The sequence below is a fragment of the Microcaecilia unicolor genome, chromosome 3, assembly GCF_901765095.1.
Source record: "Microcaecilia unicolor chromosome 3, aMicUni1.1, whole genome shotgun sequence".
Lineage (NCBI taxonomy): Eukaryota > Metazoa > Chordata > Amphibia > Gymnophiona > Siphonopidae > Microcaecilia > Microcaecilia unicolor.
The window spans coordinates 210,525,685-210,541,722 of record NC_044033.1 but is presented as its reverse complement, the minus strand read 5'-3'; the positions used below and the strand labels follow the sequence as shown (position 1 = coordinate 210,541,722).

Here is a 16,038-nt window from a genome sequence, read left to right as displayed (position 1 = left end):
TGTTCAGCTTATAAACATCATTATGCATAAAAGCTTCAGCATACACTTCATCATTTTTAGAGATTGTGCACTTACTGTTTTCAAAATGAATCACAAATCCCTTCTTATCTAATGTAGATACACTAAGCATATTACAAACTGCTTGGGGAATATACAAGACATCACTTACAGGAATTTCTTTAACTTCATTAGACACTTTGCATTTTAAGAATCCAATACCTTTTGCTTGGATCTTAGCAGTCCCTGCGTTTGCAGTTTTAAGAATACCTTCCTCTGGACACATTTCCTGAAAGAAATCTTTACAATTGGTTAAATGGCATGTGCTCCCCGAATCCAAAATCCAAGTACTTTCATTTGAATTATTATTTACCATAGTCAAAGATTTTTCTGCCATTAGAAAGCCCTTGTGTTTATCTTTGTCCTTCATACATTTCCTGGTTTGAAAATTCTTTAGTTCCATTGGCTTAGGTGAGCTAGAGGGAGTGTTTTGTGTTTCCTTACACCATTTAGATACATGTCCCTCCTTTCCACATGAGTAGCAAATCAGCTTGCCCTTGGGTGGAGTTTTCCCATAGCTCCGCCTTCCTCTGTTCTTTGCCAAGAAATTTGTTTCATTTCTCTCTGACTTGCTTTGAGAACACATCTCCTCAGAATCATTTATTATGCATTCCTGCCTTAGTTTTGATGTTGCCTGTTCAAAAGATTGCCCTTCAATGGCCTCATTTACAGACCTAAAAACATCAAACTTCTTTGATAGTGAGGTAAAAAGAAATGCTCTTTTCAATGCATCACACATGGGAATTCCAGAAAGTTCTAGCTTTTGAAATGAAGACATAAGATGCATAATGTGATCATTACATTTACTTTTATCCCTTAATTTGGTTTCATTCAACTCTGCCAGCCAAATTGGTTGCTGCTTTGCATATGTAGTTGCATACATAGTTCTCAGTTTATATAAAATGTCCTTTGGTGTATCTTTTCCCTCCACTAATATGGCTTGTTTCTCTGAGAGAGCTTCCAAAAGCATGCACTTCACATAATAGTTTGCACTGTCCCATTCAGCCATATTTTCAGCTGTTCTGTCTTGGTCTAAGCATATATTTAATCTTTTTGCTCGAAGGAGACATATGAATCTTAGTTCCCACTGCCGATAATTAAACTCAGTTAATTTAGGCACCTTGAGAGAATAGAAAAATGGTGAATTTCTTCCCTCAGCCATTTTCTTAGCCTTCTGTCTGGTGTGGGGGGGGAGAGAGAGACAGACTGAATCTTTCCTTTAAAACTTAAGAGAAAAATGTGGCCTTTTTTTCTGCCTGGTAATATTTCTCTTCTTTTTCAATTCCTGAGCCCTGGGCCCGTAACCCTTTTGTTGGATTATTTGTAGTAAATAATTAGCAGATTTTAGTACACACAGCTTCAGCTTTAGAAATGTTAATTTCTTTCTTCATCTCTCTCTCATTCACCCCAGAATAATTCACTGCTGAGTCACTTTAAAGTTGAAGTAACAAAACATCTGTTTACTCACAGTTTGTAGTTAGATTATAATCAGACAGGCTTATATATACATATTACTATACATTTGTATTATCAGCTCCTTCCATGTGCTTAGATGGTAATGGATGCTCACACCACCATAGATCCTCTCAGGTTAGGAGAGATCATGAGCTCCATGTGCTCCATGTGCTGCATCTGCTGCATCTAACCCCCACAGGAAGTTGCATAGCTTTGTGACCTCTCTAAGTAATTCACATCAGAGGTCACAGAGTAATCACAGAGAAATAATAGGTGACAGGCAATGCATGTAAAAATACAATACATTCCAACAGTAAGAGGTGTTTTAGATGCATCTGAGTAATTTGGGGAATAGTTAGTGAGGATGTCCTTAGTAGGCTTTTTTGAAGAGATGTGTCTTCAAAGATTTGCGAAAGCTGGTTAGGTTGTCCATTTTTTTCAGGGCCATGGGTAGTGCGTTCCAGATTTGTGTGCTTTTGTACTCAAAAGTAGTAGCGTATGACTGTTTGTATTTAATTCCTTTGCAGCAGGGGAAGTTCAAATTGAGGAATTTGCGGGCCGATCTTTTGGCGTTTCTAGGTGGTAGGTCCACTAGGTTTAACATATAGAGAGGGGCGTCTGCGTAGATGATTTTATAGACGGTTGTGCAGATCTTGAACTCGATTCGTTCCTTGAGTGGTAGCCAGTGTAGTTTCTCTCTTAGCAGTTTTGCTCTTTCGAATTTAGTTTTGCCAAAGATGAGTCTGGCTGCGGTGTTTTGGGCTGTTTGGAGTTTTTTAATGGTCTGTTCTTTACAGCCTGCATACAAAGTGTTACAGTAGTCCAGGTGACTTATTACTAATGATTGTACTAGGGTGTGGAAGATGTTTCTTGGGAAAAAAGGTTTTATTCTCTTGAGTTTCCACATCGCGTAGAACATTTTTTTCGTTGTATTCTTCGCGTGGGTATCGAGTGTGAGGTATCGATCAATGGTGACTCCAAGAATTTTCAGATTCTCTGAGATAGGGAGCGTGCAGTATGGTGTGGTTATAGTAGGGTAGTTGTTTGCATTGTATTGGGAGGTGAGAACTAGACATTGAGTTTTTTCTGCGTTCAATTTTAACTGGAATGAGTCCGCCCAGGAGTGCATGATTTGGAGGCTCTGGTTGTTCTCGTTGGTTATTTCGTTTAGGTTACTTTTGAACGGGATGTGGATTGTGACATCGTCCGCGTATATGTAGGGGTTAAGGTTCTGATTGGCTAGAAGTTTGGCTAGTGGTGTCATCATAAGGTTGAAGATAGCTTGCTACACACACTTAGATCAGTTCCTTATCTCTTGCTTAACTATACAAAGAAGTTATCTTTAGTTTAGCCACCCATCTTTTTATCCTAACTGACTCTGTACCACCCATCTTGTCCCCGTCTATATATCTGCACTTGGCCCCTCAACCTGAAAACACATCTTTTCAAGAAGTCTTTCCCCCCTGGATCTGCCTAATCCCACAACACCATACATCACGAAAAGTTCAGAAATGGAAAACAATAATATTAACCTCTCTCGCAATATGCTAATTTATCAACCCAAGCATTTATTGTACTTCTGTATAATGTACTAGACTTCTACAAATCCAAATTTTTGTAACCACCTTTTTAGCAATATGTAAGCCACATTGAACCTGCCATATGGTGGGAAAATGTGGGATACAAATGCAATAAATAAATAAATAAATATATGGTAACCTATACTGTAGGCAATAGCAATGTGATATGAATGTTCTAATTGTGTGCTTATTAAATATTCCTTCACTATTATGCTTACATCATAGAAACATAGAAACATGACGGCAGATAAAGGCCATATGATCCATCCAGTCTGTCTATCCTCTGTAACCCCTAATTCTTCCTGTTCCTAAGCGATCCCACATGCTTATCCCATGCCTTTTTAAATTCTGGAACAATCCTCGATTCCACCACTTCCACCGGGAGGCCATTCTATGCCTCCACCACCCTTTCTGTGAAATAATACTTCCTTAGTTACTCCTAAGCCTATTCCCTCTTATCTTTGTCATATGCCCCCTCATTCCAGAGCTCTCCTTCATTTGAAAAAGGCTCTCTTCCTGTACATAAATGCCCTTGAGATAGTTAAACGTTTCTATCATGTCTCCTCTCTTCCTCCTCTCTTCCAGTGTATACATGTTGAGGTTCATAAGCCTGTCCCTATAATTTTTGCATTCAAGACTGCTTACTAATTTCGTAGCCGCCCTCTGGACCGACTCCATCCTGTTTATATCTTTCCATAGGTGCAGTCTACAGAGCTGCATGCAGTACTCCAAATGAGGCCTCACCAGAGACTTATACACTATCACCTCCTTTTTTCTGCTGGTCATGCCTCTCTTTATGCACCCAAGCATCCTTCTGGCTTTGGCCGTCGCTTTTTCTACTTGTTTGAAAGCTTTAAGGTCATCAGACACAATCACCCCCAAGTCCCGCTCTTCCTTCGCACACTGAAGCACTTCACCCCCTATACTGTACCGTTCCCTTGGATTTTTGCGACCCAAGTGCATGACCCTGCATTTTTGGGGATTAAACCTTAGTTGCCAAATATCGGTCCATTCCTCTAGCTTCGCTAGGTCCTTCCTCATGTCTTCATAAAGGCAGTTAAGAAATCCCAATAAATAAATATTAGGTGGCAAATTGTATCTTATTATATCTCTGTTTTTTGAATTTTAGTGCTGTTAAATGTGTATATTTCTGATCCTGTTTCATGGTAGTCCTTTTATTATAATAGGACTACCATGAAACAGGATCATACTTTCAAGTATTCCTCTTTCATTCTGTCTTTACTTGTTCCTTTTACTATTGTTATTATTATTATTTATTGCATTTGTACCCCACATTATCCCACCTTTTTGCAGGCTCAATGTGGCTTACAGAGTGTTATGATGTATTCATTACATGGTCTTAGATACTTAAGCTGAAAGTAAATGAATAAGATGCAAGGTCATTACTTGATTTTAAATACATAAGCTGAAATTAGATGAATTAGATGCAAGGTGCTAGAAAGGTGTTGTGAGAATTTAAGGAATGGTTTATTAAGGAAGTCTTTCGTAGGCTTTGTTATGCTGTTAACAAAATTATAAGTTTGATGTTAAACTGTACCTGCTGTACACCACCTTGGGTGAATCTCTTCATAAAGGCGGTTAAGAAATCCCAATATATAAATATTAGGTGGCAAGTTGCTGCCAAAGTGCTGCTCAACATCTGCTTTGAGGCCGACTAGCAGGGATTTAACAAGGTAGGGAGCTGATTCTACCTCACTGTGGGCTCCTTTTACTAAGCGGCAGTAAGCCCAACTTGGGCTTACCACTCGCTATTTAGGAAGTACCACTGGGCTAGCGCAGCAGCCCGGCGGTACTTCCCACCCCTACCACGACGTAATATCTGGCGTTACATAAATTTGTAGCGACGGATACTACCTGGCGGTAGTGTCATGTGCTGCCACCCTTACCATCACCTCAATGGGTGGCAGTAAGGGCTCCCCTCCCCCCCGAAATTGCCGCGCGGCAAGTGCTTTACTTGCCACCAGGCCTTTTCCTGAAGGAAAGCGAGACCGGCCCTTTTAACAGCTGTGGTAAAAGGAGGCCTTGGCGCGCGTGTAAAACACATGCCAACGCCAACACAGGCCCCCTTTTGTCGCAACTTGGTAAAAAGGGGGCATGTGATTGTTTGTTTCCGTTTTGAAGTTCTTCATTCCAGTGTGCCAGCACCAGGGAAGATCCTAACCAGCCATGACGTGCTGAGAACTTGCTTGATGGAGAAATGTGAAATCCGTAAATCCCAGTGATATAAAACATGACCAGAAATGCAAGAACTTCAGAGGAACAGGCAGTGAACCCTAAATAAGAGATTCAACCACAAGACAGGTTACTTTGGAATTTGACATGCAAACGCTTTATTGTCTCTGGAACACTGAGATTATTATAAGGAATTCCAGGATGTCGGATGATGCTTTGCTGGGTGGAAATTTCAACTGTTCTTGTGATCTGAAAAAAAAAAATATGAACAGTGTGCTGTGACAGCCTTACAGAGATCAGGTAGGGGAAGGCTGACTGTAAAGTAGAGAGTTTCTGTTACAACACACACTGTGCACTTTGAGAGCACTAAAGAGTGCAAGAAGCCTGTGTACATTTACTGAATTGTCCTCACCGGTGGGCTGATCTGCTGGAATCCCATAGATGTGTGGAAAATTCTTGCAAAGAGCCCTGGTTTTGAACATCTCCTTCTCAGTGTCCTGAACTGTCCCAGACCTGGCTGAATTTAAAAGTGAGAACATCTTTATCATCCGAGAAGATGCCATTGCTGTGACAGGAGAAATCCCAGGCACAGTAATGGAGGGTATTTCCCCAGTTTGCTTTTCCCTCAAGGATCCCCTCCACCCCCAAGTCTGTCCCGAATACTTACTGAGCAGGAAAAGATTATCATCAAATATTTCCTCTCCGTATTTGAATGTGTACAAGAGTAACTGGTCAGGAGGAGTCTGGTAGACAACGATTGAGCTGAATATCTCCTTAACTGTGAAAGGGCAAAGGAGACACAATGTCAGAAAGGCAAAGAATTTTGCAACAGAGGCGTCAAGAAGAAATGGGGCATGACAATGGTTCAGAGCTGGCCCAGAAAAACCTTTAGCTGTGTGCTCCCCCTCTGAGCCAGCTCAAAGTGCTCTTCCCCTTCAAGGTGTTCAGCATTTCCGATTCTCTACTCTTCTACAGTCTAGCATCACCCCTTTCTTTTCCTACTTCTAATCATTTCTATTGTGCTACTGTATGCAGGTACTTTCTGTGTTCCTAGTGGACTCACAATCTAAGTCTTGTACCTGGGGCAATGGAAGATTAAGTGACTTACCCAAGGTCACAAGGAGCTGCACTGGGAACTGAACTCAGTTGGTCAGGATCTCAACCCACTGTACTAACCATTAGGCTACTCTTCCACTCCCTCTTTCTCAGGTGTACACCATCACCCCTTTGCTTTCCTAGCTGTTCCCTCCATAGTCCAGCATCTCTCATTCCCTACCTGCTCCCTTCAGAATCCAGCATCTCACCTTCCCTTCTTTATTACTCCCTCCACCCCAAGTGTCCAGCATTGCCTCTTCCCTTCCCTGCTGCTCCAGGTATCCAGCATCTCCCTCTTCCATTCTTACCCAGGCCTATTCAGAGTGAGTGGGATGCTGATGCTGGTGCTACCCCCAGATTTGTTCTGCCCTAGGCCGTTGCCTAGTCCACCCCATAATAGGGCCAGCCCTAAGATATGAATTCAACTTTGGAATGCCATGTAAATATTGAAAGGAAATTGCTTTAAAGAGGCTATTATACCAGCTATCTGAATTGCTGTCTAAAAGGAAGTTGGTTTTATGAATATTTCTACACTTATCTGCTAGTATGTTCAAATATTGAATGGAAGCCCTTGAAGAATCCCATTTTTGGGGTGAAACGGGTCCCATTGGGATTATGTACCAGATAAGTGAATTCTTTCCTTTTGGAGTGTTAGAATTCTGGTGAAGAACAGCAAATGTGATGTGATGAAATCTAATAAGAACATTTTTTAAAGAAAATGCTAATTGAGTTTTTGGAGAAAAAAGAGATTATCATTGAAGTTTTTTATGACTGAGAAAGAACCATTGGAATTCGTTGCCAGAGAATGTGGTAAAGGCAGTTAGCTTAGCAGAGTTTAAAAAAGGTTTGGACGGCTTCCTAAAGGAAAAGTCCATAGACCGTTATTGAATGGACTTGGGGAAAATCCACTATTTCTTGGATAAGCAGTATAAAATGTTTTGTACATTTTTGGGATCTTGCCGGGTATTTGTGACCTGGATTGGCCACTGTTGGAAACAGGATGCTGGGCTCGATGGACCTTTGGTCTTTCCCAGTATGGCAATACTTATGTACTTATGTACAGTATAAAATATCGCTGCTGTGAGGAGTCACGTGATGCAGTAGAGGGAGCAAGACGTGTCTGCTCTGCTGTCTGAGCCCCCGAGGCCCTCCGCAGCTGAAACCCTGCAGGAACCGGCTCTGGCCCCCACAGATGTTCCGGGACGCTGATGGATAAATATAATTCGACCCCAGCAAAAAAAAAATGCCAGCAAAAGGAGCGTAACAGGAAAAAGAACAGAGCAAAGAATGGGAAAATGACGCGGAACAACATCCGGCCTCGGCGGACCAAAAATTCTCACCTGCGCAACTGGAGCAAATTACCTCAGCTGTTGCAAGAGCCATGGAGGAAAAGCTGGATCGGCTATCCGCTCAATTTACCAGCGTTGAGACTTTGCTGACGGAAACCACACAGCGCACGGGAGAGCTCGAACGCAGGATCTCGGACCTAGAAGATGCGGCGACTTCCATACCGACGCAAGTAACGCAACTCACCTCTCAAATAGAGAAGCTCACAGAGAAACTAGACGACCTAGAAAACAGATCATGGAGAGCGAATCTGAGGTGGTGGGCATCCCAGAAACCGTGAACGACATGGTCTTGGGCACGGTAGTGGAGAGGTGGCTTAAAACGGAGTTTGCAACTTCAGACCACGCGGGGCCTCTTTGCCTCAAGAGAGTGTACCGTGTGGGAAGACGACAGGAAGGCCGCACAACACCACGAGTGGTAATGCTAAAGATCCACAATTACATACACAAGATGGAAATTTTGAGAGGCTATAGACTACACAAAAATGAAACAAAATTTGAAGGCCACACTGTACGAATATTTCAGGACTATTCCGTTCAGGTGCAAGAATGTAGGAAGCAGTTCACTCCACTCTGCAAACGCCTTTATGTTGATCTACCCAGAGATTTTGAGAATCAGACATGAGGGACGCTGGAAAGCCTTTGATAAGGCAGAGGCAGCACTGGACTTTATTAAGAAACTGGAGCAGGCAACAGAGTGGAATGCAGCAGGCCCCATAGATAATGGAGAGTTATTTTGCCATGGACATGTGTTGGTGAGATTTCCTATAAGCTGTAGAGAGGATAGGGCATTAGGTAAAAGATAGCGGGGTGCCACCAAAAGATATCTGCAGGGGGGCAGAGGGGGTTCAAGCATTAGTAGTGACAATCCACAAAATGGGGTGCGAATGCGGGGTGTATGGGGAATGGGGCAGTTTGGGAGCAGGTGGAATGGAGGGGGAGGGAATGGGGGGGGGATAGTAGGGACAAGAATGGGAAAAGGGAGAAGTGGGGGGAAGAGATCATTTAGAAAGTGGGGGGTTGGGCAGGGTTATAGGTTCACAGAGGCCAGGAGGAGTGTATTATCCAAGTTGCACGGAAGGGTGGGAGGGCTTCCCAGGGAGGGGCTGGGCTCTGGGAAGTCGCAAAATCATAGAGCGGAAGTATGTCTGGTGAGATTGTGTGATGAGTAGGGCTCTATACTGCATAGTGTCGTGGAATGTATCAGGGATCTCCTCGCCCATGAAAAGAACAAACTTTTTAACACAATTAAAGCGACAGAGGGTAGACATAGAGGCTTATTTTCAAAGCACTTAGCCTCCCAAAGTTCCATAGAAACCTATGGAACTTAGCCTCCCAAAGTGCTTTGAAAATATGCCTCATAGTGTGTCTCCAAGAAACGAAATTATCTGACGAAGAACACAAAAAACTTTGTAGACAATGGGTAGGAGAGTGTTAGCTCCTTGTGACTCTGGGCAAGTCACTTAACCCTCCATTGCTCCAGGTACAAATAAGTACCTGTATATAATATGTAAGCCGCATTGAGCCTGCTATGAGTGGGAAAGCGCGGGGTATAAATGTAAATAAAATAAAAATAAAATAAATAAAATAAAATAGTATTCATCAGCGGGGTGTGGCCGCAGAGGAGTAGCAATTCTAATTAGAAAGGGCCTCCCCTGCCAATCAAAGTTAGTCTATAAGGATAAAGAGGGTAGGATAGTGGTGATATTGGTTACCCTCCGGGGTCACTCCTTTTATCTAGGCTCAGTATATGGGCCCAATGAAGCATCCCCACGTTTTTTCCTGGAACTAACAGCCCTGGGATATAAATACACGGATGCCCCCTGGGTGTGGGGGGGGGGGGGGGGGGGGGGAGATTTCAATCAGGTCATGGCCCCAGAAATGGATGTCTGGCTATAGGTCTGGTGAGAGGGCGGGCGAACAGCGAGGTCTCATACACATGAGCAGGGCACTGAAATTACTGGATGTGTGGCGGATCCTCAATCCCAATACCCGCGATTACACACATCTTTCAAAGGCACACAAGACTTGGTCTAGGATTGATTATATATTAGTGTCCCAGCCCTGGTTCTTTAAAATTCAACAAGCAGAAATAGGTCCTCTGGAGATAACAGATCATTCAATGGTATGGATAGACATGGAGTTTGTAGTACCAGGGGGCCGAGGGAGGGTATGGCGATTCCCGGGGCACCTATATAACGATAGAACATTTAAAGAGCATCTGGCCATGTTGTGGGACCAATATATAGCAGACAATGAGGGGTCCTGTGACTCCCCCATGATACTTTGGGAGGCCTCGAAGGTGGTGCTTCGGGGGGGGGGGGGGGGGATCATAGCATACACTTGCGCACTGAGAAAGAAACAAGTGGCGGGCATCCTAAGATTAGAGAGGGAATATAAGCAGTTAAAACACATTAGCATCTCGCGGCCATCCCAGCAAAATCAGGAGAATTTGTCGGCCGCATTGGCGGCACTGAACACCCTAATCCATGAACAGACAAAGCAGCAGTTAATGTTTCAAAAATTAAATTTCCAGTGGTTCGGGAATAAACCAGGCAAATTATTAGCCAACATTGCTAGACATAGAGCGGCCAGGCCAATTATTACTGAAATAGTAAACAATCAGGGTACAAAGAGTACCTCACCAGAGGGGATTCTAGCTGCCTTTCGGGACTACTTTGCGGAAGCTTTTGCTAAGCAGGAGAAAGGAGAGTCTCCTTCCTTAATAGACTACCTAGAGGACGTGGGTCTCCCTAAACTGCCCCCTGTAGCTCAGGAATGTCTTTCACGGCCGCTAACAGCTCTGGAACTGCAAAAAACGATAAAAGCCCTTCCTTTGGGATCAGTACCGGTGTCACGTCTGTGGTCGTGACCATCCTCAGACTTACCCTATTTCTGGGAATCAGTGTCTGTGCTGGTTTCTGTCTACTTCTGAGTTGGCTCTGTTTCTGTCTCTGGGTGCTGGCCACTTCCAGCATGGCGCTGATTGCCTCAGTATACTGCACCTGTGTGGGTTTAACCTCTCTGTGCTTCAGTATACTGTTCCTGAGTTAGCTCTATCTCTGTCTCTGTGGGCTGGCTGCTCTAATGGCTTCACTACTCTACACTTGTGTGTATTGGGCCTCTCTGTACTTCAGTGGGCTGTTCCTGAGGTAGCTCTGTCTCAGGCTGGGTGTGCTGGCTGCTTCTAGCCTGACACTAATTACCTCAATAGACTACACCTGTGTGGGTTAGGTCTCTGGGCTTCTGTAAGCTCCTTGCCTGTGGCCTGAAGGGGTGACCTCATCTGTCAGGGCCTTCTTAAGAAACTGGTGTTCTGGTCTTCAGTGCCTTTGCATTGCCAATGCCTACGCAGTGCCTTAGGTCCTGAGGTTAGTGTGCTGTTTGCACAGTTAGCTTTCCTTGTCTTTTCTTGTGGGCTTCCAGCTCTTCTGCTTTGCTAGTTACTATCACCTGTGGGCCTTGCCTTCTGGCTCAGGGTATTATTGCTCGTAGGCTTTCTGCCTAGTCTATTACTTACCTGTGGGCTTCTTGCTTTCCTGCTCTGGGTATTATTGTTCTGTGGGCTTCCAGCTCTTCTGTGCCCATTGCTCTGAGGGCTTTCAGCCTTTCTGTGTATATTATTCTCTGTGGGCTTCTAGCCTTTCTGTTATCCCTGTGCAGTGGCTCTGCTCCCTGTCTGAGGTTGGTTAGCGGCTGATGCTGCAGCCATTTCTCTCCTTTCTATCTGTTAGCTACTGTAGCTCCAGTCTAACCCTTCCTCTGGCAAGCGTATCTGTCATTCCCATTCCCTTGAGCTTAGCTTGTATGTAGCTCCTGTATCCTGTTCCTCAAGCCTGAACCCTGCTGTAGGACGTTGTTCCTGGATTCCTTGTTGCTTGCCTCTTCAGCTCCAGCCCAGCCCAGCCACTCCAGTCCTGTCTACTTCAGCCCGTCTTAGGGTTGCCTGTCTCCTGTTGGGTGGTTTTGCCTGCTGCTACCACCTCCGTGACAGCGGCCCAAGGGCTCACATTTCCCCGAGAGACCTGACAACCGGGACCAGACGGACTCCCCAGTGAATATTATAAACTATTACCACCACAATTTTCGGCTGTTTACTTGAATCGTATGAGGAGGCGATACAGCAAGACCACTTTGCAGAGGGGGTAAATACAGCACTCATAACACTTATTCCCAAACCAGGGAAACCTAAAGACCAGGTGACATCGTACAGGCCCATTTCCCTGTTGAATGTGGATCTTAAGATCCTGGCCGGGGCTATGGCGGCGAGACTGGCGCCATATCTGTCTGACATAGTAGACACCTCTCAGGTAGGTTTCTTGAAGGGTAGGCACTCCACTTTGAATGTGCACCAGTTACTCCTATCTATAGCACATTGTCAAGTGACCAAAACACCTATGCTCATGGTCAGCTTAGACACGGAAAAAGCGTTCGATAGGGTAGACTGGGAGTATTTATTTAAAGTACTGGAATATTTGGGCATGGGAGGGTGGTTCTATCAAGCAATAAAGGCACTATATACGGGTCCCTCGGCGTGCGTGGTAGTTAACTCGTTGGTCTCATCATCTTTTACAGTACAGGTGGGAACCAGACAGGGATGCCCACTTTCCCCATCTTTATTTTTATTATATTTAGAGCCACTGTTACGTAACATTATGATGGACACAGATATAGGGGGGTGGAGATGCCTTCTCAGTATGTAAAAGTCTTAGTCTATGTGGATGATCTCTTGCTGACACTTACCTATCCCCAGACCTCATTGCGAGGCTATTGTCAGTGGTGGATGAATTTGGGTTTTACTCGGGTTTTAAGCTCAACTTGCAAAAATCAGTTGCCCTACCTATTCAACCTGAGGTGTGGGGATGCTGGGAAGGGAGCTTCCCTATCAAGTGGGCCACAGATCATATTACTTAGGAGTAAAGATACCGGTGGATTTGGCCAATTTATACCAGTTAAATATAGAACCACTTAAACAGAAGGTGGCGGAGATTTTGCGGGGATGGCAAGCTTTGCCGCTTTCCCTATTGGGGAGGGTGGCCCTGTATAATATGTCCCTCTTCCCAATGTGGATATATGTATTCCAGATGCTACCGGTGTTTCTGCTGCTTAGAGACCAGAAGTGGCTAAACAAAAGGGTAAATAAATACCTTTGGCAGGGTAAAAGAGGCCATATGAGTGTGCAGAGAGCGCAGCTTCCCAAGACAAAGGGAGGGCTGGGATTGTTGAGTCTGCATCTCCAGTGGGTTAAGACATGTGTCAGACTGGTTTAGATCTACATCTTTTTTTTCTTGCACAGCACGGGAGACGAGAATGTTTGGGAGAATGCATTTTAGTAGCTGGTTACGGGGGGGGGGGGGGGGGGGGGGGGGGGCACAGATGCAAGCTTAGGACCCAAGAAATATATTGTAGGACCATTGCGGCAGACCTGGCAATAGTAACATAGTAACATAGTAGATGACGGCAGAAAAAGACCTGCATGGTCCATCCAGTCTGCCCAACAAGATAAACTCATATGTGCTACTTTTTGTGTATACCTTACCTTGATTTGTACCTGTCCTTTTCAGGGCACAGACCGTGTAAGTCTGCCCAGCACTATCCCCGCCACCGGCTGTGCCACCCAATCTCGGCTAAGCTCCTTAGGATCTATTCCTTCTGAACAGGATTCCTTTATGTTTATCCCACGCGTGCTTGAATTCTGTTACCGTTTTCATTTCCACCACCTCCCGCGGGAGGGCATTCCAAGCATCCACTACTCTCTCCGTGAAAAAATACTTCCTGACATTTTTCTTGAGTCTGCCCCCCTTCAATCTCATTTCATGTCCTCTCGTTCTACCTCCTTCGCATCTCCGGAAAAGGTTCGTTTGCGGATTAATACTTTTCAAATATTTGAACGTCTGTATCATATCACCCCTGTTTCTCCTTTCTTCCAGAGTATACATGTTCAGGTCATCAAGTCTCTCCTCATACGTCTTGTAACGCAAATCCCTTACCATTCTCGTAGCTTTTCTTTGCACCGCTTCAATTCTTTTTACATCCTTCGCAAGGTACGGCCTCCAAAACTGAACACAATACTCCAGGTGGGGCCTCACCAACGACTTATACAGGGGCATCAATACCCCCTTTCTTCTGCTTGTCACACCTCTCTCTATACAGCCTAACAACCTTCTGGCTACGGCCACCGCCTTGTCACATTGTTTCATCGCCTTCAAATCCTCAGATACTATCACTCCAAGATCCCTCTCCCCGTCCGTTCCTATCAGACTCTCCCTGCCTAACACATACGTCTCCTGAGGATTTCTATTCCCTAAGTGCATCACTTTGCATTTCTTCGCGTTGAATTTTAATTGCCAAACCTTAGACCATTTTTCTAGCTTCCTCAGATCCTTTTTCATGTTTTCCACTCCCTCCCGGGTGTCCACTCTATTACAGATCTTAGTATCATCCGCAAATAGGCAAACTTTACCTTCTAACCCTTCGGCAATGTCAACACCACTACTCACCTACATAGTAAATGGAATAGAGGAGTGGCCTAGTGGTTAGGGTGGTGGACTCTGCTCCTGGGGAACTGGGGAACTGAGTTCGATTCCCACTTCAGGCACAGGCAGCTCCTTGTGACTCTGGGCAAGTCACTTAACACTCCATTGCCCCAGGTACAAATAAGTACCTGTATATGTAAGCCGCATTGAGCCTGCCATGAGTGGGAAAGTGCGGGGTACAAATATAACAAAAAAATGCTCGCCATTGCTGCCAATCAGAGGCAACTCGGATTTCCCGGGGATGGGACGACTTCCCTATGAAGAAAGACTAAGGAGGCTAGGGCTTTTCAGCTTGGAAAAGAGATGGCTGAGGGGAGACATGATAGAGGTATATAAAATAATGAGTGGAGTGGAACATGTGGATGTGAAGCGTCTGTTCACGCTTTCCAAAAATATTAGGGGGCATGCGATGAAACTACAGTGTAGTAAATTTAAAACAAATCGGAGAAAAGTTTTCTTCACCCAACGCGTAATTAAACTCTGGAATTCGTTGCCGGAGAACGTGGGGAAGGCGGTTAACTTGGCAGAGTTTTAAAAGGGGTTAGACGGTTTCCTAAAGGACAAGTCCATAAACCGCTACTAAATGGACTTGGGAAAAATCCACAATTCCAGGAATAACATGTATAGAATGTTTGTACGTTTGGGAAACTTGCCAGGTGCCCTTGGCCTGGATTGGCCGCTGTCGTGGACAGGATGCTGGGCACGATGAACCCTTGGTCTTTTCCCAGTGTGGCATTACTTATGTACTTATGAGATACATTAGCCACCTTTCGGATGTGGGAGGAGAGGGGCATCCATTATCTCTATCATGTATTGTGGCAGACCAAGGCGAAGTAAAATCTTTGGCAGACTTGTGTACAGAATTCCATATAGTACGACCAGATGTGTTTGCTTATCATCAACTGAAACACTATGTCCATTCACTGCTGAGACATGCATTGACGGCGGCTACCTGGGAGAAATTTAATGATCTGTTGGGGCTAGAGGCCCAACATCAGGTACCGCTGAAGTATTTCCATGCACACCCCAGGGACTCTACCAAAGAATTTGACTTTTCGGTGGTAGCAATGAAATGGAATACAGAGCTGGGCCTCACCCTCAATAAAGAGCAGCTGAAAGAACAATTTTTACTATCATTTACAATCACGGAGCAGGTGACCTGGCAGGAAATACAGCTGAAATTTATTTTAAGACTTCATATCTCTCCACGAAGAGCCTGGAGGGCAACTTTGAAAGAGGATGACACCTGCCCAAAGTGTGGAGCCCCAGGGGCAACCTTGGGCCATATGTTTTGGTCATGCTCAAAAATTCATAGATTCTGGAAGGAGGTGGCAGCCCAGGTCTCGGCTATGTGGCAAGTTTGTTGGAGACCTACGCCTAAACATCTTTTCGACCAATTTGTGAGCAAGGAGTGTAAACCTTTGAAAATGAAGGCATTTCTACAGCGTGCGGTATTGATGGGAAAGAGGTCGATCCTGTTGCAATGGAAGGACAAAGATCCACCCACGGTGGGACAATGGAGATCAGCTATGATACAGATGTGCTCCCTGGAAAGAAAGAAGGGTGAAAGATATGGCCACTAAACAAGGAGACGCTTTTTGCACAATGTGGGCACCCTTTTGGGATACACTTACACCCACTGCCAGAAGTAGAATCTTGAACTTATAAGGGAAGGGCGGGTAGGAAGGGGAGAGGGGGGGAAATGGGGGGAGGGACTAAGAGGGGGGAAAAAGGGTATTGTTAAATTCAAAACGTGTTTTGTTTCACTGTTAAAGC

The 16,038-nt window shown here is 44.7% G+C and overlaps 1 protein-coding gene across 2 annotated transcripts in view; it reads right to left on the bottom strand.

The window, feature by feature from the left end:
* Positions 1–5,415: 5,415 nt before the first annotated feature.
* LOC115466233 overlaps positions 5,416–16,038 on the bottom strand; it is a 72,467-nt gene continuing 61,844 nt past the window's right edge. For both annotated transcript variants that reach the window (XM_030197361.1, XM_030197362.1), the window contains 3 exons: positions 5,953–6,063; positions 5,698–5,802; positions 5,416–5,534 (listed from right to left, as the gene is read on the bottom strand). In XM_030197361.1, coding sequence (XP_030053221.1) covers positions 5,518–5,534; positions 5,698–5,802; positions 5,953–6,063 — 233 coding nt within the window. In that variant the 3' untranslated portion in view covers positions 5,416–5,517. The remainder of the gene's footprint in view (positions 5,535–5,697; positions 5,803–5,952; positions 6,064–16,038) is intronic.